General features: G+C 40.3%; 1 protein-coding gene across 3 annotated transcripts; it reads left to right on the top strand.

The window, feature by feature from the left end:
• Positions 1–7,824: 7,824 nt before the first annotated feature.
• LOC106579696 (highly reducing polyketide synthase 40) lies at positions 7,825–22,296 on the top strand. 3 transcript variants are annotated; one of them, XM_045702790.1, is made up of 8 exons: positions 7,831–8,116; positions 8,305–8,382; positions 8,612–8,765; positions 13,379–13,539; positions 15,661–15,867; positions 16,099–16,280; positions 16,374–16,703; positions 16,967–17,256. In XM_045702790.1, exons 2-8 carry the CDS (start codon positions 8,325–8,327, stop codon positions 16,970–16,972), a joined length of 1,098 nt encoding a protein of 365 aa, XP_045558746.1. In that variant the 5' UTR covers positions 7,831–8,116; positions 8,305–8,324; the 3' UTR covers positions 16,973–17,256. The 3 variants fall into 3 exon arrangements, with proteins under 3 accessions (XP_045558745.1, XP_045558744.1, XP_045558746.1); XM_045702789.1 differs by having other exon boundaries at positions 7,825–8,116; positions 8,308–8,382; positions 16,374–22,296; XM_045702788.1 differs by having other exon boundaries at positions 7,825–8,116; positions 16,374–22,296.
• Positions 22,297–26,528: the final 4,232 nt, after the last annotated feature.

Here is a 26,528-nt window from a genome sequence, read left to right as displayed (position 1 = left end):
TTGGAGCAGGTAGCGTTCTCCTGGCAATCCGCCAAACCCAGATTAGTCCGTTGGACTGCTAGATGGTGGAGCGTGATTCATCACTCCAGAGCATGCGTTTACACTGCTCCAGAGTCCAATGGCTGCGAGCTTTACACCACTTCAGCCATTGCGCATGGTGATCTTTGCCTTGGGTGCGGCTGCTCAGCCATGGAAATCCATTTCATGAAGCTCCTGACCAACAGTTCCTGTGCTGACGTTGCTTCCAGAGGCAGTTTGGAACTCGGTAGTGAGTGATGCAACTGAGGACAGACAATTTTTACTTGTGACGCGCTTCAGCACTCGGCGGTCCCGTTCTGTGAGCTTGTGTGGCCTACCACTTTGAAGCTGAGCCATTGTTGCTCCTAGACATTTCCATTTCACAATAATAGCACTTACAGTTGACCGTGGTAGCTCTAGCAGGGCAGAAACTGGACTTGTTGGAAAGGTGGCATGCTGTGATGGTGCCACGTTGAAAGTCACTGAGGCCATTCTAATGCCAATGTTTGTCTATGGAGATTGCATGACTGTGTGCTCGATTTTATACACCTTTTAGAAACGGGTGTGGCTTAAATAGACGAATCCACTAATATATGTATGTGTAAAAAAAGATTAAGCACACCTACCTAATATTAAACTCCCCCCCTCCCCTTTGCCCTCAGAACAGCCTCAATTCATCATGGCATGGAGTTGTGTCATGTTGGCTGGATGTCCTTTGGGTGATGGACCATACTTAATGCACACGGGAAACTGTTGAGCGTGAAAAACCCAGTAGCGTTGCAGTTCTTGACACAACTTGTATATATATATACACCTCACAGAACATTAAGGGCACCTGCTCTTTTCATGACATAGACTGACAAGGTGAAAGCTATGATCCCTTATTGATGTCACCTGTTAAACCCATTTTAATCAGTTAAGATGAAATAATCACAAAGGTGTTAAATATGTGTAAAAAAAAAAAAAGGCTACCTCTGGCGAGCACATGGAGGGCTGTGCGGCCCCCCAAAGAAATGCCACCCAGTCCCTGTGTGAAGGAGTGGTAAAATTCCAGGAGAGTCTCTGGCCACATGGCCCATAGAGAGACACAGGAAATTCTTCCAACTCACAGAATTGGGGAACCGAGTGACATTTGTGTTCTGGAGAAGGTATGGAAGATTGGTGAAGAATCCAGCTACGAACTGGTCCGCTTGGTACAATTTTGTGATACTCAGAAGAGACAATATAGCCATATTACCATAAAACGGTTTATATAATAACCTCAGCTATGAGACTTGCATCCACATGGTTGTATAAAATGTATTAATAAGGATAAAGCTATTTGTAATACATTGAGATGCTATGTACTGATGTTAATGTGATAGAATTGTATTTCTGTACCAAGCTTAACTCAGTCATCGGCACGCCCCCAGGGACACAGACAGGACCAGGCGTCATGTGACAAGCCTGTTCTATGTTCACTATAAAACCATACCCTGATTTACTTTCTAACAGACCAGGCCTCCACTCCATTGCGAGTTGGCCAATAGGTTTGACCATCCAATCCATCTACTGAAAGTGAACCATACCACGTGGTTAACTTTTAGACTATTGATACCGACAGAATAAGAACAAGTCTTTGATATTAATTAATAGTCTGCAGCTAGAAATTATATCATTGAACGCGAAGACCGACGAAACATTCATTCTATAACGACATTAATGAATGTCGCTTTGAAAGATCCATTCTAACCGAGAGAGAGAGAGAGAGAGAGAATGCGGACAAAACTCTCCAACAGAACGACGCTCCAACAAGGATCCCGACGACACACTGAGCGTAAATATATATTGATTGCAATTGTTCCCGAATGAGTGAGCGTTCATGTGCAAAGGATTAGCATATCAATTGTTAATATTAATGAACTCTGTAGGGTCTTCTCAGCTGCCCTTTATGACCCATTGTTGAACAAGACACGCCCACTAGGGCACATTACTCTACCAATTCTTTGTGACGATAATTACTGTTTGTATGCTTTCTGTGAATGACTTAGTTTAGTAAATAAATGATTTTAAGACAATTGATGTATGGATGACTCTTAGTAAAGGCTGGGTTCGTGCAGATACCACAATTTACGACGTTTGGAATGAGACTGGACGCGAGGTAAAATACACCATTTAAACCAGAAGATAATCGGCCTATACTATAATAGAATATAATATATAATGTTATAATATAGGAAAGTTATATTAGGAAAATTATAACTTTGTAATCTGAATATTTTCCTTGGTGCCCCGATCTCCTAGTTAACCTCTATGGGCTAGGTGGGACGCTAGCGTGCCACCCGTGGTGCACTCCATCAACAGCAGGTGCATTTCAAGAGCGGCAAATTTGAATCCAAATAAATGTCAAAATTCAAATTTTTCAAAAATACAACTATTTTACACCATTTGAAAGATAAACATCTCCTTAATCTAACCACGTTTTACGATTTCAAAAAGGTTTTACGGCGAAAGCATAAATTTAGAGTATGTTAGGACAGTACATTTACAAGAGTTGTGTGTAATGTTTTGTCAAGTCAAAGACAGGGTCACCAAAACCATAAAACCAGCTAAAATGATGCACTAACCTTTTACAATCTCCATCAGATGACACTCCTAGGACATTATGTTAGACAATGCATGCATTTTTAGTTCTATCAAGTTCATATTTATATCCAAAAACAGCGTTTTACTATGGCATTGATGTTGAGGAAATCGTTTCCCTCCAATAACCGGCAGTCAAGTCAGCGTCACAAATTAAATAATTAAAATTAGAAAACATTGGTAAAATATTATATTGTCATTTAAAGAATTATAGATTTACATCTCTTGAACGCAATCAACTTGCCAGATTTAAAAATAACCTTACTGGGAAATCACACTTTGCAATAATCTGAGCACTGCGCCCAGAAAAATACGCGTTGCGATACAGACTAGACGTCATGTTGGGGAGATCTAAAATCGAAAATACTATGTAAATAATCCATTACCTTTGATTCTCTTCATCAGATGTCACTTCCAGGTATCACAGGTCCATAACGAATGTAGTTTTGTTCAAAAAAGCTCATCATTTATGTCCAAAAATCTCCGTCTTGTTAGCACATGATCTAAGCCAGCCGGACTTCTCGTCATGAACGAGGGGAAAAAATATATTTACGTTCGTTCAAACATGTCAAACGTTGTATAGCATAAATCATTAGGGCCTTTTTAACCAGAACATGAATAATATTCAAGGTGGACGAATGCATACTCTTTTATAACGTATTGGAACGAGGGTACCCAACATGAACTCGCGCGCCAGGTGTCTAATGGGACATCATCGTTCCATGGCTCTTGTTCGGTCAGATCTCCCTCCAGAAGACTCAAAACACTTTGTAAAGGCTGGTGACATCTAGTGGAAGCAATAGGAAGTGCCAAAATATTCCTCAGCCCCTGTGTTTTTCAATGGGATAGGTTTAAAGTCAATACAACACATCAGGTATCCACTTCCTGTCAGAAAATGTCTCAGGGTTTTGCCTGCCAAATGAGTTCTGTTATACTCACAGACACCATTCAAACAGTTTTAGAAACTTTAGAGTGTTTTCTATCCATATATAATAAGTATATGCATATTCTAGTTACTGGGTAGGATTAGTAACCAGATTAAATCGGGTAAATTTTTTTTATCCAGACGTGCAAATGCTGCCCCCTAGCGCTAACAGGTTAATTACAATTAAACGATTAATCAGTTTAATCGCGTGATAATAATTACAGGGAGTTAATTGATAAACATGTCTTCAGTTTAATGGTACCCCAAAGACACGACATCTGGCAAATGCCAAACGTCCTGCACGGTGTTGGGCTGTAAGCACAACCCCCACCTGTGGACGTCGGGCCCTCATACCACCCTCATGGAGTCTGTTTCTGACCGTTTGAGCAGACACATGCACATTTGTGGCCTGCTGGAGGTCATTTTGCAGGGCTCTGGCAGTGCTCCTCTTGCTCCTCCTTGCACAAAGGCGGAGGTAGCGGTCCTGCTGCTGGGTTGTTGCCCTCCTACGGCCTCCTCCACATCTCCTGATGTACTGGCCTGTCTCCTGGTAGCGCCTCCATGCTCTGGACACTATGCTGACAGACACAGCAAACCTTCTTGCCACAGCTCGCATTGATGTGCCATCCTGGATGAGCTGCACTACCTGAGCCACTTGTGTGGGTTGTAGACTCCATCTCATGCTACCACTAGAGTGAAAGCACCGCTAGCATTCAAAAGTGACCAAAACATCAGCCAGGAAGCATAGGAACTGAGAAGTGGTCTGTGGTCACCACCTGCAGAACCACTCCTTTATTGGGGGTGTCTTGCTAATTGCCTATAATTTCCACCTGTTTTCTATTCCATTTACACAACAGCATGTGACATTTATTGTCAATCAGTGTTGCTTCCTAAGTGGACAGTTTGATTTCACAGAAGTGTGATTGACTTGGAGTTACATTGTGTTGTTTAATTATATATATAATTATATATACATTTTTTTATATATATATATATAAAAAAAATGTTTAACACATATTTAACCACTTTTTTTGGGTAGGCATAAAACTACCTCCATACTTCCGTAATGTTTTCAGACCGGTGCCGGTTACCTTCAGATGAGTCCCCTGAAACTTGTGGGGGTTTTTCCATGGTGGCCATATTAGTTTGTAAGCCAAACCATTTGGACGCTACAGCCGTTTCCGTGAGAAGACGGATTTTCGGAATGTCTCATGGTCTGGCAAACACCGCTGTAGTTTGGCCATTTTCCACCGCAGATACCGAAGGCCGCCATAGATTGAGACGCAGTCCATGCAAAAAAAAATATCTATTTAGGATTTTTTTTATGGGGATTTTTTTATTATGTTACCTATATTGACACACTGGTGCATTCATATTATTTGATTAAATTAAATGCCATTCACCCCTTGCATAATCGACTTGGGCGAATCAACTGAATCATGAGACACACTATTTTCACGCCACTTCAATGCAAAGTGATTTTCGTTTCAGGTTAGGAGAGCATTTTCACTAACCCTAACCCTTTTCCTAACCTTAACCTCATTCTCCTAACCTGCTACATAAGTTCTCCTAACCTGCTACGAAAAAGTTAATTCGGTATCTAAGTGGCGTGAAGAGTGTTTCTCGCTCTCAAATCTTATCCAAATGTCGACAGTAGATGAGTGTTATGTTCATAGCTAGCTAGTTTACACACATTTGGAGGAAAATACAGTCTTATGTGTGTTCATTTCAGTGTGTTATCTTTGTGCTGCTGGCAATAGGCCAGTAAGAACAGTATCAAATCTACCTAATTCTCACTTGAAACATAGTGTGTGTGTTTAATAGGCTAAATTACATATTCTGTTAAGATTTTCTTGAAATTTCTAGTCTATGAGATTTCAGATTTACAGATTATAATGTTTCACAAAAGTAGTTTGGATGTAGAGAACTACTTTTTCAAATTAACTTTAGTTAAGTAACTACATTTTTCTTAAGGGTAGCTTTAGGGTATATTTAGGAATTTTGGCAATATGGACCTCTATCTAGTTCCCCAGAGTCAGATTAACTTGTGGATACCATTTTTATGTCTCTGTGTCCAGCATGAAGGAAGTTAGAAGTAGTTTTGCGAGAGACATTTAAAAAGTTATCCACAAGTTCATCTGACTCTGGGGAAGTAGATAAAGTGCCTCATTTGGTAAAATCCTGACGTATCCCTTTAACTTCTACCAGTGTGTAATAATAAGTAGCTTGGTAAACTCTATTTCAAATCAAATCAAATGTTATTGGTCGCATACACATGGTTAGCAGATGCTATTGGTCACATACACATGGTTAGCAGATGCTATTGGTCACATACACATGGTTAGCAGATGCTATTGGTCACATACACATGGTTAGCAGATGTTATTGGTCACATACACATGGTTAGCAGATGTTATTGGTCACATACACATGGTTAGCAGATGCTATTGGTCACATACACATGGTTAGCAGATGCTATTGGTCACATACACATGGTTAGCAGATGTTATTGGTCACATACACATGGTTAGCAGATGTTATTGGTCACATACACATGGTTAGCAGATGTTATTGGTCACAGACACATGGTTAGCAGATGTTAATGGTCACATACACATGGTTAGCAGATGCTATTGGTCACATACACATGGTTAGCAGATGCTATTGCGGGTGTAGCGAAATGCTTTTCAGAGTAGCTTCCACAACACTGTTAACCAGAGATCAACTGCCGATAATCTAGTGGCCATCCATGGTTGCAATAGGCCCTATCACTTTCTAAAATTGGATTATATGGTGTGTATGATCAGTTCATAAAATCTTTACTTCAAACAAGTCATTTTATGTTCAAATGGAAGGTGTGTCTTAACATTGGTATGAACTAATCATACACATGTGGTCCACTGTAGCTCCGTTGGTAGAGGGTGTTGCTTTGACCACCAGAGTTGTGGGCCCAATTCCCAGGGCCACCTGTATGTAAAATGTATACACGCATGACTAAGTTGCTTTGGATAAAATGTATGTTATTACATCCTTTATAATACTTACATTCAATTTAAAGTTATATTGTTACATTTAAAGGGGTAATTTTTGGCCTTTAATAAATGAATGATATATACCTGTTGATTCATGAACAATATAACTTCAAGGCTTCAAACCGTAGTACTCTGGTGTTGATGTTTTTAAGGTGGTTTGTTTTGATATCAATCATGTTGTGTAGCCAAAGTCAAGGCCAGCCAAGTCAATCATTTATCAAACTGCCCCTCTGAGACAAGGACGTTCTCATCATTGCGCAGCCCTTAAAACATTCTTCACAATATGTAACCAAATGATGACAATAAGGAAGTAGTGTGGTATTTATCACTTTTTTACAACTTTTGAATATGCCTTTTTCGTTGAAACATAATATTGAACTGCACAATAACTTTGCTAGTCAGACTACTAAACAATAACTCATGTTTTTTTTAATATGCATAAACTTTATGCATTTTTGCGTTTTCTTCGACCTCATATTTGTATGTGTTCAAATGCACTGCAATTCTGTATTTCTTTCCTGACATATTTTATTTGTGAAATGGAAATTATGAATAAATATACCTCTAAAACATGCAACAAGTGAAGTTTAATTACATGTGATTATCTAATAATGATTTACTGATTATCTTGCAGGACAATATATTCCTAGAACTCTTCACACTGTCTACCTTGCATAATGCCCCCAACTTACAATTGATAAACTATGCTTCATGAGGTGAATACCTCATGAAGCTGGTTGAGAGAATGCCAAGAGTTGGCAAAGCTGTCATCAAAATATAGGTGGATTTTTTGGTTAATACATGATTCCATATGTGTTATTTCATATTTTTGATGTCTTCACTACTATCTTACAATGTAGAAAATAGTAAAAATAAAGAAAAACCCTTGAATGAATAGGTGTGTCCAAACTTTTGACTGGTACTTTATATATATTTTTTGGACATATATTTAACCCCTTATTTTTGTTAGCACAAAACTGTGTCCTTAATATACAAGGTGCAGTAATCAAATTGAAGGGCAAACGTTCTGTATATTTACACGGTCATGTTTGTCTAGAATCCCACCGAAAGCGGTTCCCCTTGCTGTTTGGGCGGTGCTCGGCGCGGCCACCGATCCCTTTTTCCCTTTTTGGTTTGTTGGGTCTGATTGTTTTCACCTGTTCCTTGTTGAGGTTTGATGAGGAGCTATTTAAACTGGAAATGCCGCTTGCTGTTGTGTGGGCTTGTTTCTCCTGTGTAGTGTTGGTGGATGTGTTATTTTGCTTTTACGCAGCACTGTAGTGGGTCCTGTTTTGGCCCGGTTTGGTTTTGCGCCTAGTGTTTTGGTGTGACCTTATTTCAGTCCTGCATTAAACTGCGTTCGTCCTACCCTCTGCTCTTTGCGCCTGATTCCTGCACCCACGCGTTACAATGTTGATAGTCAATGATTCATGTTTTGGGTAGGGCTACTAAAGGAGACAATATAAAAGCTACACTGAACTTCAACTGCATTGTCAAATGAAGGTTCAAGACTCATGAGGTAAGTTTGTGTTGCCGTTAACTGATGTTGATAGAGTTAATACAATTTGAAACCTGTGATTTTTATCTTCAGTGCAAACTCCTAAAATTAAGGCAATGTCAAACATTGTATTTTGATCAAACACATTTTCCTTTGGTTTTATTTAAAAATGTAATATTTGTTCATCTTACATGTCATTCATGCTCTAGAAGTTTCAGACAGTGGTTTCATGATGGGAGATGCTGAGGACATTGCTGTTGTTGGCATTGGCTGTAATTTCCCAGGAGGTAAAACTCAGACTTTTCTTAATGGTTAACATTTCATGTGGTGGCAACTTGTCTAGTGCACCACCTTAAGTTTCGTTAACCTTTCATAGTTATACCTCATTGTAAACAAAACCCTCTACCTTAACAGTAACAAAAACAATTGTTTGCTGCACTGCTTGGACCCCTAATAATGCCATAATATACCTTTTTAAACTGTTATAAATATATATATTTTTTTATTTCAATACAGGAGAGGGGCTTGACAATTTCTGGAAGGTTCTGTTGGAGGGGAAGAACTGTGCTTTACAGATTCCTGATGAAAGGTTTGACTCTTCCTACTGGTATGACCCCAATGATGACAAAGTTGGAAAATCGCGCACAGATAAGGCTGCACTCATGGATGGGTATGTATCACTCCCATTTTCCTTACAATAAATGAATGGAAAATCTATATACTCTCTGTAACAATTCCTCTTCCAACTATAACTAATTCCAGCAAACGGATGTTCAATGGAAATTCTGCAATTTTCCCATTAAAGATTTCGGCAAGACGTTATTGCTCTGACATTCTGAGATTGTTCTAGGAACATTAAAACATGATGTTAACCCCAGGTCTATAAGAGGATGTTCACCATGTTTTTGGTCACTTTTAATGGAAAAATGGGAAACGCGCTGGTACGACCTGACAAGACGAACTGGCAACAAACAAACCGAAGACTGTAAAAAGACACAGCAGATCATAGGGTAATGGGAGACACCTGGTGGAGTGGAGACAAGCACAATAGAGGTGAAACAGATCAGGGTGTGACGTATTCAATGTCAGATTTTTTTTTACCCATTTACAAATAGGTGCCCTTCTTTGCGAGGCATTGGAAAACCTCCCTGGTCTTTGTGTTTGAAATTCCCCTGCTTGACTGAGGGACCTTACAATTATCTGTATGTGTGGGGTACAGAGATGAGGTAGTCAGTAAAAAATCATGTTAAACACTATTATTGCAGTCTATGCAACTTATTATGTGAATTAGGCACATTTTTACTCCTGAACCTATTTCGGCTTGCCGTGACAAAGTAGTTGAATACTTATTGACTCAAGACATTTCTAAACATAATTCCATTTTGATATTATGGGGTATTGTGTGTGTGTACCAGAGAAGGCTGATGGGAGGAGCTATAGGAGAACAGGCTCATTGTATTGGCTGGAATGGTATAAATGGAACAGAGTCAAACATGTGGTTTCCATATGTTTGATACAGTCCTCCTATAGCTCTTCCCTACAGCCTCCTCTGGTGTAGACCAGTGACACAAAATCAAAATTTAATTCATTTTAAATTCAGGATACATCACAACAAAATATGAAAAAACTCAAGAGTTGTGACTACTTGCTGAAGGCACTGTAAGACAAAACATGTTTTACAAGGGCTTGAGTGAAAGGTCTAACTAGTGTTTCCAAGTGGCCATGCACCTCTCCAACGTGTACACAGTTCCTAAGTCATTTCAATGCACTTTTATGACTCAAAGAGTCTTCAACTACCAGGTGATTTTTTTTGTGCCGCTGAGGAACTAGAGTAAGTACACTTGAAGTTGTTTTGTTTGGAACACTGCCCTGCATCCCCGCCTTTACACGATTACTGTTCCTGTTTTACGCAATCCAAAAAGTCCATTATCAATCGCAATTTGGGTCAGGTGGCCATAATTTGAAAGCTTGTTCTATTGCCAACATGACTAGATAAATTATAAAATATGATACTTGAAAATCTCTCAAACCCTCTCTCTGGTTCTGAGACACAGAGGCACAAACTTTAGAGAAACTCTCCAGCCCAGCAGAGGCTACGATCCCCCGGTTTCACACCTCTGGTCCTTGGAAACTCTGTTGCTAGGGTTAACTCTCTCCTGACGTGTGTCATGTGACCTGGCCAGCCAATCAGTGGCCTAGCCAGGGACAGGAGAACCACCAACTCAATCTCTGAACTCTTTCGTTGCATTTTGGAGCCTAGGGTTGAGCACAGCCTCTGTAAACCCCTGACTCCACACCATCTCATCAGCTTAACCTTACTTCCTGGACAATCCTCCACCCTTGACTTCCTACCTGTGTGCTATTGCGTCACTGAGCATACAACCACTAACTCTATCACTATGACACTTCCACCTTGTCCACTTCCTGTTTGCTGTGTGTGTGCCTTTCTTGAGGGTGGCTATAAAGTGTGATTTTCCGGGACAGTTGCACCTAGATCTGAACCAGAACCTCTATCGGAAACCACCACCTGTTGCCGCTCTTTTTCAACCATCTTACAGTGTTTTGCTTTCACAAGGTAATTCAGAGATGCAGATTGTAATTTTGATGCGAATAGAATGGAGTCATGAAGCTGTTCAGATGCCTGATCCGCTCAACTTTTCTTCACAATACAACAAACATAGGCTCATTCTGTTCAGGACAACCCAGGGTATAATGCCATGTCATCTTGTAACTTCATCAAACATAGTGATCATAAACGTTGACTCTGTATATTACAGTTTCATGATATGGAAATGCACATTTGGACTCACGGGTGTTTGACTTGCTTGCATGACAACGAGGAATTTATTATAGTCCTCAGTCTTTTTAAAAATACATTGGGTCCTCGTAGTTTACAGGATTTCCCTCGCTCAAGTTGCAAAAGTTGCCCAATTAGCGGAAGGGATGGGGGCACTTCTTGTCGAGTGTGATGCTAAACTTCAGAACGGCTGTCAGTCAAAACCCATAGAGACCTGTGAAGAGCAGAGCCAGAGCTCTGACGTCATGTCTAGCATGTTACTGTACAGTAAACTCTTTTAAAAAAAAAAATTTAAATTTTTTTTTTTTAAGTTTGCACAAATCTTTATTTAACTTGCTGTAAATAACAGTAACATGCAAAACATAAACATAACATAACAGCCAGAGGGAATCCAAAGAAATGAGAGAAAAATACAAAAAAAAGTATTATATCAAATACAGACAAATATCGAATAAATTTTTTTGACATATTGTTTTGACATACGTTTTAAAGATTCTACGTACTGTTCCAAATCAGATAAAAAAATTAAGAAAAGGGGCTTTTTCTTCATAAATTTTGATTTATGGATAAAAGATTTTCCTAATAAAATAAAGAGATTTATGACATACTCACGTTCAATTGTGGAATCAGTGTAGTAAAATAATATGTCAAACTTAGTAATATCAATGGTTGTATGCAATTTGCGGCTAAGGTATAGTTTTACATCAGTCCAAAACACTTCACTATATAAACAATTACAGAATAAGTGTTCAATAGATTCAGTTTCTAGTTCACAAAAACTGCATTCACTGGTAACGTCAAATATATATTTAGAAATCAAGCTATTACACGGATAGCATCTATGGATTATCTTAAAGGAGATCTCCTTTACTTTATTGGTCACCATAAATCTGTGTGGAGTGAGCCAAGCACGGCGCCAGTTTACATCAAACGATGAAGCCCAACAAAATATCGCAGAGGGAATAGACTTCCTGTAGAAAATATCCCTTTTTAAACGATTGTTGAATTTCGTATCTAGTAGACCAATGCCATTCACCTGAATATCGCTTACAATCGGAGATATTCCAAAATATGCATTATTCTGAAGTAAAGTTTTTATCCCACTAGGTATAGCTTTAATAACAGTGTCATATTCCATGCTTGAAACCTCAAAGTTGTATATTTCCATAAATTCTCTCTGTGTAAATAGATTCCCACTGTTATTAACCAATTGGCTGACAAGAACAATGTTTTTCGAGAACCATTTATGGTTAAATAACATCTTATTTCTATGTAATATTGACCCATTGTTCCAAATAAAACATTTATGAGGTGAAAAGTTGTGTTTATACAACAAAGCCCAGCACATTAAAGCCTGCTTGTGAAAAACCGCCAGTTTCACAGGAATTTTACCCACAATATATGGACATTGTAGTAAAAAATTAAGCCCGCCGAACTTCTGAAACAAAATGAGGTATAATATTCCAGAAGCTATGAGGATTTTTTATGTACCTTTTAATCCAGTTGACCTTTGATATCTGATTGAAGAGAGTGAAATCTAAGACATTTAGACCGCCATCACAAACCCTGTTGGTGATAACATCTCTTTATCTTATGTGGCTTGTTTTTCCATATGAAGTTGTACAAAAGCCTATCTAAGGTACAGCAAGTGGATTTGGGAATGTCAATAGATGAAAAAAGATAGCCCCTCAGCATTGGATAAAAGCACCCTTCCTTGAAGACTTAAATCCCTCCCTAACCATGAGGATACATTTTTTTTGACAGATTCAGTTACAGGGTTCAAATTAAGATCATTCATAGCCTTAAGATTTTTGGTGATCTTTACACCGAGGTAGGTTACAGTATCTTTTTCAGAGATGTTACAATCTGATGACTGAATATTGATATTGATATTGAATATTGATGACTGAAGGTGCATACCTCATCAATCCTTAGGCTGAGGAAAATCTAGAAATTCACAACTTGATTTTAATCTATCAACAACAAAAAAAAATTGGTGCAATATTGACGTTGCTTTGCAATCACACAGATTTAAGAAAAGGTCATTTTCAGTCTGACTGTTAATCTTTGTTATGTTCTAAATCTCAGAGTATTACTACCTGATATAATGTAAACGTTATACATTACCCTCTCTCCCTCAGTGACATGAATAAGTATATTTCATATTCTCAGAACCCAACAGATGTGTCCTCTGTTTACTGAAATACACAATACCTCAGGTTCACTCCTAGAGAAAAAGGTGCCATCTAGAACCCTAAACGGTTCTTCAGCTGTACCCATATGAGAACCCCTTGAACGATTATTTTGGGTTCCATGTAGAACCCTTTTCCACAAATGGTTTCATTTTATATGGAACCTAAAAGGGCCCTCCTATGGGGACAGTTGAAGAACCCTTTTGGAACCTTTTTTTCTAAGAGCGTGAGGTACAACATTGCTGACAGTTTTATTTCTTGGAGTTCCCCTTTGAATTATTTATCATTTTGCAGGTTTAATGAGTTTGATCACAAGTTCTTTGGCATCACTGAAACTGAAGTGGAACAAATGGACCCCCAGCAGAAACTCCTTCTTCAGTGTGCATACAGGGCTCTGGAGAATGCTGGGATGCCAATGGAGAAGGCCAGTGGGACCAAGACAGGAGTGTTTATAGGTAAAGTGGATAATAATGTGTTTATTTTAGGGTGTTTTCACAGCCAGTGTCCCATAAAAGGATCTTATGGTAGGGCTTGTTCAGAAGTGCGTTCACTGATTTTTCAATTTTGTCAAATTATCCTGGTTTCTCGCTAAAAAGACGGCAATGTGAATGCAAAGATGATTTGGACCACAGAAATGTTGGGCCCAAATAATTACGAAAACCATGCACAAATTACCCCCAACTACCCCAAACAGATACTCTAAGCAACCCCAAACGACCCCAGAATACCAGAAACTCTCTCTATTGCCACAAGATTTGTCTATCCTTCAACAAGTTATATCTAATTTTATAAAATAAAATGCCTTAATCAAATATATGCAATCGATTCTCCATCGTAATGGCCCTTTGGCAACCTTTAATTGAAAATACAGCTCCTGGCAGAGAGCACGGAAGTACTGCCCCGCTCCTCTGAACTAAAAATACATGACATTTTTGCCTAGTAGTAGTAGTAGTAACTGAAATATGGACACTGCCTGTAGGACTATAACTCGCACATGTGGCCTAATATAATAGTATTTGGAAGTAGACAGAGATGACCACCCGGGACCCTGACAGCAGTGGAAGCATCAATCAATTCAGGCTACACGTGTACCAATCGTCAGTTTATCAAGTGTTCTTGGGCATACACTGCGTAATGAAATGTAGAAAATGTAACCGACAGAGCATCATTTTATGCTGAGCAGAAAGAGCCTCTTAATAGATGTACTATGTTGAAATCGCTCCGTCATTTCCTGGTTGCTAAAATTCTAACAGTTCACCTAATTTCAGTTTATGTGACAAAACAAGCAAGTATAATGTAGAGAATCATTGTAATGCCTAAACCACTGTGACACATCTTTTCAATAACCAAAAACATTGTATTTTCAGCTGTTTGAAGCGAGTGTGTCAAAGTAAAAGACACAAAAACGAAACTTCAGAACAGGAAGCATAGAAATGGCACACATAGAACAGATCTACCGCTTCTTAGACTTCCTTTCAATTAGAATGACAGATCTATATCTCACATTACTATGTGAATTTGGTGGTCCCCAAAAAGTGACATATTGCCGCTTTGAAGTGGTTTAGATGGTACAATGATTATCTACCCTATACTTGCTGGCTTTGTCAAACTGAAATGAGGCGAATTAGAATGTTAGCAACCAGGAAACCGGCAGAGCGATTTCCGCATAGTGCATCTTTAAGAGGAGCAGCACTGCTTTCGCCAAGGTTTTATTGAAATTATTAGGAGCATCTGACACTCTGCAAATGTTAGGTGTCTAGTAAAGCAGGGGGTAAGGCTCTGACAACGGAAATAGGTAAAGGGAATGTTTGACAGGTTAAAGAAGGATTTGTAAGCCTTGAGACATGGATTACGCATAGGTGCCATTCAGAGGGCGAATGGGAAAGAAAGAATTGAAGTGAACGGGGTATGGTAGCATTTACCCTAGCCCTTACCCTAATCATAAGTATACAGTATGTTGTGTAACAATTAGTAATTACATTACTTGTTACACTGTAACGGCCGGTGCAGGACGTAGACCAAGGCGCAGCGTGGTTAGAGCTCATCATGAAATTTATTGAAATGAACACTGAATCAAAAACCAAAGTGCAACAGCTAAACAGTTCTGTCAGGTTAGAATACTAAACAGAAATAAACCACCCACAAAACAGTGAGAAACCCCCTACACAAATATGGTCTCTAATCAGAGGCAATGATTTTCAGCTGCCTCGAATTAGAGACCAACCCCAAACAATTCCAACATAGAAACAGAAACTAGATATTTAAACATAGAAATAGAATAACATAGATCAACCCCAAAACACACAAAACAAACACCCCCTGCCACGCCCTGACCAAACTATAATAACAAAATGACCCCTTACTGGTCAGGATGTGACATACACTATGCTTACAGGAAAAATGACAGTTATAAAGACATTGTAATGTAAGCGAATTGGCTATTTATTATTTAATAATTTCGGTATTATTGTCCATTTAATTTTGACTGCATTGGTCCTCCATTGAAAGAAAGCCCACACACAATAAAATGTCAAATGTGTATTATTTTCAATAATGTGTGCCTATTTTCATTCAAGGTCTTATGAACAGAGATTATGAACAATCTGCTGCATTTATGAACCCAAATGTAATCAACCACTGCACCGGCACCGGACTTTCTATGAGTATAGCAGCCAACAGAGTCTCATACGTCTTCAACTTCACTGGACCCTCACTCTCCATTGACTGTGCCTGCTCTTCATCCCTTGTTGCTCTTCATTTAGCTTGTCAAGCCATAAGACAAGGTGTGTAATGTATCACATTTACCTACGTTTTACAACGCATGCAACATTCTGTCAAAATGTAACCTTACACACTGACTGAATTCACTACAACAATTCACTACGATTTATTTTACAAAGCCCTTTTTACGCAGCTCTGTCAAAGTGCCTTGAAGAGCAAAGCAAAAGCAATGGTGGCTCTCATCACAAAATATAATCTGACGGATTTGTATACTGTATGCTTTCGGTTCTCAGGTGACTGCGAGATGGCTCTTTGTGGTGGCGTCAATTGTATCATACAGCCACTAGTCTTTGTCGCTCTCAGCAAAGCAAAGATGATTTCACCTGAAGGCACCAGCAAACCTTTCTCCAGCAGAGCAGATGGCTATGGCAGAGGAGAAGGCTGTGGGATTATTCTTCTGAAGCCACTAAAAAAAGTAAATTATTTTCTGTTTCAATGTCACAAAATTGCTCTCACATTGACTTAGACTTTTTTTTTAACCTTACATACTTATTTATATTTTATACAGGCTCTCAAGGAGAATGACCATGTATGGGGCATCATAAGCAACACTGCTGTAAACCAAGACGGCCACACAGTCACTCCAATCACCAAGCCATCCATGGTCCAGCAAGAGGAGCTGCTGCGAGGAATCTATTCAGAGTCTGACCTGTTATCGGTCCAGTACATAGAGGCTCATGGGACTGGAACTCCAGTGGGGGATCCCATAGAAGCAGGCAGCATCTCCAAAGTCATTGCCAAAGCCAGACCTCCAGGTTCAGAGATACTCCGCATCGGCTCTGTGAAAGGCAACATTGGACACACTGAATCTGCAGCTGGAGTGGCAGGGCTAATCAAGGTACTCCTAATGATGAAACATGAAACCATTGTCCCTTCACTGTTCTACTCTGAGGACAGTGCCAGTATAGATGCTAAAGCTTTAAATGTAAAGATCCCTACTAAAGCAGAAAAGTGGAGAGATTCTATTGCAAGGGTTGCAGGAATAAACAATTTTGGTTTTGGAGGAACAAATGCACATGCGATTGTCAAACAACACAAGCAGTCAAATGTTCCTCAAAAAAGTGGTAGGAAATCACACAATTGTTTTGTCCTCTCTGCCAGTTCTGAAAAGTCGATGAGTATGATGATGGAGGACACAATTCAACAGATAGACACAGACAACAAAGGTGATCTAGAAGCTCTTGCATACACATCTGCTTGTAGAAGAAGCCACTTGAAACATCGATATCGGAGGGCATTCAGAACTCTCTCTCTGGCTGATCTAAAAGACCAACTCAAGTCTGCCATGAACAAGGTAACAACACCATCTTACTCAGATCCCAGGCTAGTATTTGTCTTCTGTGGGAACGGTGTAACCTATCAAGGCATGTGCCAGCAGCTCCTGAAACATGAGCCTGTGTTCAGAGAGAAGATCAGCCAAATTGAGATGCTTTTCCAAAAGTTCAATAACATGAGTATCATAGAGAGACTTGAGAGTGATTCAGAGAGTAAGGATCTTTCAAAACCAGATGTTGTCCAGCCCCTACTCTTTGCCATTCAGGTTGGCATAGCCAGTCTCTTCAAGCACTGGGGCATCAAACCTGATGCCATTCTTGGCCACTCTGTAGGAGAGGTTGCTGCTGCCCACTGCTCTGGGCTGTTGTCCCTTGAGGATGCAGTGAAGGTGATCTACTTCCGCAGTACTCTGCAGAATAAGGTCACAGGAGGGAAAATGCTTGTGGTCAGTAACATGGTCGTGTCAGAGGTCTTGAACCTCCTTCCCTCCTACTCAGATAAGATTTCCTTGGCTGCCTTCAACAGCCCACAGTCCTGCACCCTCTCAGGTTATGCAGAGGCTATTGACAGTCTCCATCAAAAGCTGAGCAGCTCCGTCAAGAAGAAGAATCTGTTCCTCCGTGTTCTGGATGTCCCTGCTGCATACCACAGCCAGATGATGGATCCCATCCTGTCTCAACTAGAGGACAGTATTGGCTCTTTACAAGTCAATGATGTTGAGACAGAATTGTTCTCCACAGTGACAGGAAGGGAGGTAGAGCAGCCAGACTTCAGCACAGGCAAATACTGGGCCAGGAACATACGAGAGCCAGTTTCATTTGAACAGGCAGTGAGATCAGCAGCCAAAGTGAAAAAGAATGTAGTCTTTGTGGAGATTGGCCCTAGAAGGGCTCTACAAAGAAACATCCAGGAGACGCTGGGAAATGACACCATAGTTCTGTCCTCAGTGCAGCCAGATAAAGATCATGAGACAATGCTGAATACTGTGTCCAAACTGTTTGAGTTGGGGGTTCAGGTAGACTGGGATCAGTTCTACAGAGGCCGTGAGGCTTCACCAACACCTTTCCCAAGGTATCAGTTTGATTCTACTCGGAGAGATGTTATCATTGCTGCGTCAAAGGTACATCATACATCAGGTAATCATCCTGTGCTAACTCCTACAGCTAGCGATAGCAATACCTTCAGTTGTGATCTGTCTTCTGATTCAGTATCCTACCTGCATGAGCATAAACACAACGGTGTTGCCATAATCCCTGGTGCCTTCTATACTGAGTTGGGTTTGGCTGCCTTCATGGCCAGTGCCAAACCAAAAGTTCCACTCAACACACTGCAACTCAGTGTCAGTTTTCAGAGTCCCTATGTTTTCACACAGAATGCACCAGAGATTAAAGTGCAACTTGAACCAGCAGTGGATGAGACCCATTTTAAGATATATTCTCCCTCCACAAACCATGCATCAGGCACAATAACATCCAAGCGAGGACAGCTAGCTGAAGAGCAGAACATTTCGCTAAGCTCTATCTACAAAAGATGCAATTCAGTGTTGAGTTCTGAAAAGTTCTACACTAAAATTGCTCTGGGTGGGTTTCAGTATGGCACTGTTTTCCAGAACAAGGGGGATGTACACTATGGTGAAGAGTTTAAGGAGGCTTTTTCAGTTGTCACAGTTCCAGAAGAATTGCTGTCTCAGTTGCATGAATACTGCATTCACCCTGTAGTGTTAGACTTCCTGATGCAACTTGCTCCTGTTACAGTAGCATATAGATCCTCTTCAAGGCCCGGGTTTCCTGTCAAAATAGGCAGCTTGACAGTGTTTGAACCCCTGCAAGAGGAAATGATTGTGTATCTGAAAGCAATTGATGAAGGCTATGATCACTTTGAGGTATGTGGTTGCTTTACAGACAAAGTGGGAAGAGTTTTGGTTGAGCTTAAGCATGTGATGATCACGTATCTTGGGAGCCGCTCTCATGTTGTGGAAGAATACTTCTTCCACAATGACTTCAATGTTGTCTGTGAGGATATCAATTCCTCTAATGCCAGTGAGGCACCAAAGGCCTTGGTCTTTTCTGACCAGGTAGGCCTTCCAAAAGCCATGCAACCACACTTAAGTTCACAGTCTAGATACATCTCCTTCACACAATCTAAGGAGGTCTTGAGCCATGGATTTCCTACACTCCTGGCAAACCTTAATATCACAGATCTCAACAAACACTTCCAGGAGGTCTTATTTGTGTGGGGTCAGGAAGATGTTACTTCACTGAAAACTGAGTATGTTCTGGAGAATATGGTAAGCTGCTGTGAGATGTTCAGGAAAATTGTCCTGGCACTGAGGGCCATGCAATTTGCAAATTCCATCAGAGTAATAACCTACCGGTCAGCAGAGAACACAGTGGACCACATCAGCGCAGGCTTTGTCCTGTCAGGCATGACTAGATCGTGTGCTGCAGAAATGGATAACCTTTCCTTCCAGCTGATTGACATCAACTCTGTCTCTACAGAGGACATGAGAGCTCTGTCTCAGGTCTTAAAGTCATACCCTTGCAAAAGATACCCAGAGTTGGTTGTGAAAGGTGGGCTGATTTGGAAACCTGATATTGTACATACTCCCATTGGCAGCATTGAGAGCACTGAGGGAAGGATTTTCTCTTCAATGTCTGAGCCATGCATCTTTCAGACAAATGACCCCTGCAGAATAACTAGCTTGTCTGCTATTCCCTGTGATGTTGATGATACAAACATCCATGAGCAATCAGTCAAGATTCAGCTCAGTAAGATATGTGTTCATTCCTCAGACTACTATCCTGTCAGTGTCTCTGATCTGAACTATGGTCAGACAATATACTGGAAGAATCACACATCTCAGAAGCACCAGCTTCTTGCACTTGACTTCAGTGGTACTGTCACAGCTGTAGGGAAAGATGTGAACACACTGAAAGTGGGAGACCATATAGTATCATGTTATCCCATTGCTGCATCTTCTAAGATTGTGATTCCTGAAGCAGCATGCTACAAGACAAAGAGGCTCACATTTCTGAAAGAGGCTCCTTGTGTGTCCTACTTTGTTCTGGCATGGGAAATACTGCACAGACTGTTACCTAGAGTCAAACATAGAAGGTTGAGCATCATCTCCTCTGTTCCTGACTCTAGTCTGCTGAAGGTCCTAATCCAAACAGCAAACAAATCAGGATGGAATGCCATTGTAGGGACACCGTGCAATGGGATGTTTGTTGATGCAATTCTCCTCCTTCCACCATTTGATAAATCTCTGTTGGCAGAAGCCAGCAATTGTCCTGATGTCAGACATGTTGTCATTGTCTGTGAATCCCAGTCCCAATGCTTGCTTGAACAGAGTGTTTTCCAGAATGTTAAGGATAGTGTTCACATACAGACTCTTCAGATGTCCAGCATCTTACAAAGGGGATCACTCATTGCCAAGAGGCCACACATTTATCGTTTGCTCAAATCCACGCAATTGGACAGGATATCATTTTCTCTAGAGACCTCTACATTTCAGAAAATGTCATCCGGTAGCATTGACTTCCTGTCTGTTGAGGAATCTGAGTCGTACTTCAGCTCAAAGACCCTGTCTGGTGTGGTACTGAGTAAAGATGATTCCAAAGGCACACTGTCCAACATTCAGTTGCTGCCTAAACCAACCTCTCTTTTCCAGAAGAAGTCTGTGTACATTGTCACAGGTGGTCTCTCTGGGCTGGGGTTTGAAACAGTGAAGTTCCTTTCCCAGAAAGGTGGAGAGTACATCGTCATACTCTCCAGAAGTAGCCCCACACCAGACATACAGCAGGAGATAGTCCTTCTGGAGAGACAATGGACTGTCCAGATTGTATGGATGGGATGTGATGTCTCTGTTTCTGAGCATGTGCTCAGAGTGATTGGTCTCATTGGTCAGAAGTTTCCCTCTTGTCCAATCAAAGGGGTGTTTCACAGTGCAGTCGTCCTGCATGATGGGTTGATTGAAACCCTTGACAAATCCCACTTCGAGAAAGTCCTAAAGCCCAAGGTGAATGGAGCGCTGAATCTGCACCACGCCACAAAACACTGTAAGTTAGACTACTTTGTGTGCTACTCTTCCATCTCTTCTTTCCTTGGCAATGCCTCACAAACAAACTATGCAGCAGCCAATTCATTCCTGGACTACTTCTGTCACTATAGACGGAATATTGGACTATCTGGGCAATCCATCAACTGGGGAGCTTTGAACCTTGGTCTCCTGCTTAACAAGGATCATTTACACAGGTTTCTGGAGAGAAGGGGATTGATGGTGATGGATGTTACAGAGATTCATGAGAGTTTGGAACAATGCCTCTTGCTAAACAAACCCCAACAGGTTGTATGTAGGTTTCACGTCAAGAACATGATGAGCAATGTCCTCTCTCAAAATGCATCATTGACCATGCGTATGACTGCATTAGTGGATGAGGCAGTGCAAAAACTCAAATTCCAAAAGTCACAGTCTGAACATACTTCTGTGCCATCCTCCCCAAGTGAATACATCAGGTCTGTACTCAGTCAAACAATTGGTGTTGACAAGAATGAGTTAGATTACGATTCTCCTCTCTCTGCCTTAGGCATTGACTCAATGCTAGCCATGACCCTGCAGAACCTCATCTTTCAGGATAGGGGTGTGAATGTGCCTCTGGTTACATTGCTGGACCCCAATGGGACACTGTCTACATTGGTATCAATGTTGATGGAGAGTACTGAGGGTGAATCTCAGAATGATGATCAGAAAGAGGACATGACCGATGACATGTTCACAAGACTATAGAGATTTTAATTTAACATTTATAGTTAGAGGTGGCCGGTAGAGACATATCCTGAACCTAGAGAGTATGCCTTCCAAGTCTGGGTGTATTCCCACCTGTAGCAGTGACTGCCCAGGTATGTTTATAGTCAGTAATCCCACAGGTAAAGAAAGATGTTTTGGACCAAAGACTCCATACTATTTCTCCCTGATGTTTAGAAGATCCAAGCAACTATATTTGTGTAAATATATTTCTGTAATAATGATGTTTTAACACTTTTTAATATGTTTATCTGTTAGGATATTACTTTATTCTTATATTAATCTTAAAAACACGTACTAATCTGTAATGAATTTCTTCTGTAAAATTTTAAATAAAATGATTTCAAATGAACCAGTTTAAAGTCACTTAACTTTTAATTAATTTATGAGTTAACATTATTGTTCTTGTTTTTATTATGGGTTCAAGCAGCTAAGATGGGTGAAACCCTATTGTATTTCTTGCCGTTGATTATTATTTTCGTTCTTCTGCCGATTTGGTAAAGAAATAGCAAATTCCCGTGAGATGGTCAGGCATTGGAGGTTGCAACCTTGCATGATGGTAGAAGGCCAAGGGTCACACCCTCTCATGCAATGCCAAGCCAATTGGCCACATGGTGGCGCTGTAACAACCAATTGAAAATGCAAAATTTGAAAGGTCACGCCCCCTCACCCCGCCCGTTTGAGCTAGAGTCCTGAAGTTTGCTACATGTGTTCCTTGTGAGGAGAGGGACCTATTTACCTCAAGGACCCATGATGGATTTTCTGCCATTTTGAGTCTAGCTATCCTGTAGAGTTTGGTTGTTTGGCCTTATGTGGCGTTTGGACAGGAAAACCATTCATGCAAGCTCATTGGCTAATATCGGACATACTGTTCGAGCTAGAGTCCTGGAAAATATTGCTTGAAGACTACGGATGCTATTTAAAAAATGTGTCCCGATCGCTCAAGTGTTTCTGGAGTAAGAAAGCAGTCAACATAAAAAAGCAAATGTTCAAAATCCATCAAAAGCATATTGCATGATCTGTTTGACTTCTGATAATTCGGCAACATGGTAAGTAGCTTGTTCTTTCTCATCCTGATAGTTGTTATGCAAAGAAAAGTATAGAAATGTCTATCACAATTTCATCCCAATAAAAACAAGAATGTTGCATAAAAAAGGAAGGCTGCAACAAAATATTAAACAAGAAACAAATGAATAATCCCACATTATATACATGATTTGTATATGTGACATTGGTATCAAACCACATGTTACATTCCCAAAACACCAACTCACAGAAAAAGAGAACTAACAAATGATTCAGTGACAACCAAAATGAAACTTTGGGGGGGGATTTAGAATAGGTCTTAATGGACTCCCACTGGATTTGCCTGACAACAGACAAACTAAATGAAAAACCCACACCAACTTAGGATAGGGAGTACCATCGTCTATGAAGAAAAACTGCACTGGGGGGGATAACAACAGGTGAGGGCATGAGGTGTACTTCTCCCAACATCTCATCTCCAACTGATGCACTGGGCCAGCAGGTCTTAAATACCAGCTGGGCCTGCGCAGGTGAAACAAATCCTGACAAATGAGATGACTGGCTGGGCCAGCATAGGTGAAGCCCATCCTGATTAACGAGGTGAGGCCAATCAATGCGCACCACAACGTGCTATGTTACACATGCTAAAAAGAAAAACCAAAGCCTGTAAAAAGAAATCATACAAGACAAAACAGACAATTTGATTTTTTATTATATTTGACATATATATATATATATATTACAGTGCCTTCAGAAAGTATTCATGCCCCTTGACTTATTCCACATTTTGTTGTTACAGCCTGAATTCAAAATGGATTACATGTTTTTTCTCACCCATCTACACACACCTCATATTGACAAAGTGAAAACATGTTTATTTTTTTGCAAATGTTTTGAAAATTAAATACTGTTGCAGTGATTATAGCTGTGAGTATTTCTGGGTAAGTCTTTAAGAGCTGTGCACATGTGGATTGTACAATATTGCACATTATTATTTTTTAAATTCTTCAAGCTCTGTCAAGTTGGTTGCTGATCCTTGTCAAACAACCATTTTCAAGTCTTGCCAATAGATGTTCAAGACAATTTATGTCAAAACTGTAACTAGGGCACTCAAGAACATTTCAAGTCATCTTGGTATGCAACTCCAGTGTATATTTGGCATTGTGTTTCAGTTATTGTCCTGCTGAAAGGTGAATTTGCCTCCCAGTGTCTTTTGGAAAACAGTCTGAACTAGGACATCATTTTTTTGCCACTTATTGCAAACAGGATGCATGTTTTGGAATATTTGTATTCTGTACAGGCTTCCTTCTTTTCAGTCTGTCATTTAGGTTATTATTATGGAATAATACAATGTGGATCCATCCTCAGCTTTCTCCTATCACAGCTATTAAACTCTATAACTGTTTTAAAGTCACCATTATCGTCATGGTGAAATCCCTGAGCAGTTTCCTTCCTCTACGATAACTGAGTTCGTAAGTGTGCCTGTATCTTTGTAGTGACTGGGTGTATTGATACAACATCCAAATTGTAATTCATATCTTCATCATGCTCAAAGGGATATTCAAGGCATTGGAAAACCTCCCTGGTCTTTGTGGTTGAATCTGTGTTTGAAATTCCCTGCTCGACTGAGGGACGTCAGAGTTAATTGTATGCGTCGGGTACAGAGATGAGGTAGTCATTCAAAAAGCATGTTAAAAACGATTTTTGCAAACAGTAAGTCCATGCAAATTATGTGAAATGTTTACTCCTGAATTATTATTATTTAGGCTTGCCATAAGAAAGGGGTTGAATACTTATTCACTCAAGACATTTCAGCTTTACATTTGTAATATATCTTAAACATTTCTAAAAACATAATTCCACTCTACATTATGGGGTATTGTGTGAAGGCCAGTGACACATCTCAATTTATTCCATTTTAAATACAGGCACAACACTTTCTGAAGGCACTGTGTGTGTGTGTGTGTGTGTATATATATATATATATATACAGTGCCTTCGGAAAGTATTCAGACCCCTTGACCTTTTCCACATTTTGTTACGTTACAGCCTTATTCTAAAATGGATTAAAAAAAGTGCACATTTCTTAAATATGAAAACAAAAATACCTTATTTACGTAAGTATTCTTTCCATGACACTCGAAATTGAGCTCAGGTGCATCCTGCTTCCATTGATCATCCTTGAGATGTTTCTACAACTTGATTGGAGTCCACCTGTGGTAAATTCAATTGATTGCACATGATTTGGAAATGCACACACCTGTTTATCTAAGGTCCCACAGTCGACAGTGCATGTCAGAGCAAAAACCAAGCCATGAGTTCGAAGGAATTGTCCGTAGAGCTCCAAGACATGGTTGTGTCGAGGCACAGATCTGAGGAAGGATACCAAAACATTTCTGCAGCATTGAAGGTCCCCAGAACACAGAGGCCTCCATCATTCTTTAATGGAAGAAGTTTGGAACACCAAGACTCTTCCTAGAGATGGCCGCTCTGCAAAACTGAGCAATCGCGGGAGAAGGGCTTTGGTCAGGGAGGTGACCAAGAACCCAGTGGTCACTCCGACATGGCTCTAAAGTTCCTCTGTGGAAATGGGAGAACCTTACAGAAGGACAACCATCTCTGCAGCACTCCACCAATCAGGCTTTGGTAGAGTGGCCATATAGAAGCCAATCCTCAGTAAAAGGCACATGACAGCCCACTTGGAGTTTGCCAAACAGCACCTAAAGACTCTCAGACCATGAGAAACCAGATTCTCTGGTCTGATGAAACCAAGATTGAACTCTTTGGACTGAATGCCAAGCGTCACGTCTGGAGGAAACCTGGCACCATCCCTACAGTGAAGCATGGTGGTGGCAGCATCATGCTGTGGGGATGTTTTTCAGCAGCATGGACTGATAGACTAGTCAAAATCGAGGGAAAGATGAACAGAGCAAAGTACAGAGAGATTATTGACGAAAACCTGCTCCAGAGCACTCAGGACCTCAGACTGGGGCGAAGGTTCACCTTCCAACAGGACAACGACCCTGAGCACACAGCCAAGACAACACAGGAGTGGCTTCAGGGCAAGTCTCTGAATGTCCTTGAGTGGCCAAGCTAAAGCCTGGACTTAAACCTGATCAAACATCTCTGGGGAGACTGGAAAATAGCTTAAGAGGATCTGCAGAGAAGAATGGGAGGAACTCCCCAAATACAGGTGTGCCAAGCTTGTAGCTTCATACCCAAGAAGAATTGAGGCTGTAATCGCTGCCAAAGGTGCTTCATACCCAAGAAGAATTGAGGCTGTAATCGCTGCCAAAGGTGCTTCAACAAAGTACTGAGTAAAGGGTCTGAATACTTATGTAAATGTTACATTTCCTTTTTTAATTTGTATTATCAACAAAAAAAACGTTTTGCTTTGTCATTATGGGATACTGTGTGTAGATTGATGAGGGGAAAAAACCCAATTTAATCAATTTTAGAATAAGGGTGTAAAGTAATATGACTTGGTGGTGCACATTTAGCCTATAGCCTGTTTAAGAGAAATGTCATCATCAATATTGTAATAGCTTTTATTGTTTG

Source organism: Salmo salar, chromosome ssa19, assembly GCF_905237065.1.
Source record: "Salmo salar chromosome ssa19, Ssal_v3.1, whole genome shotgun sequence".
Lineage (NCBI taxonomy): Eukaryota > Metazoa > Chordata > Actinopteri > Salmoniformes > Salmonidae > Salmo > Salmo salar.
This window is presented reverse-complemented; position numbering and strand designations above follow the sequence as displayed.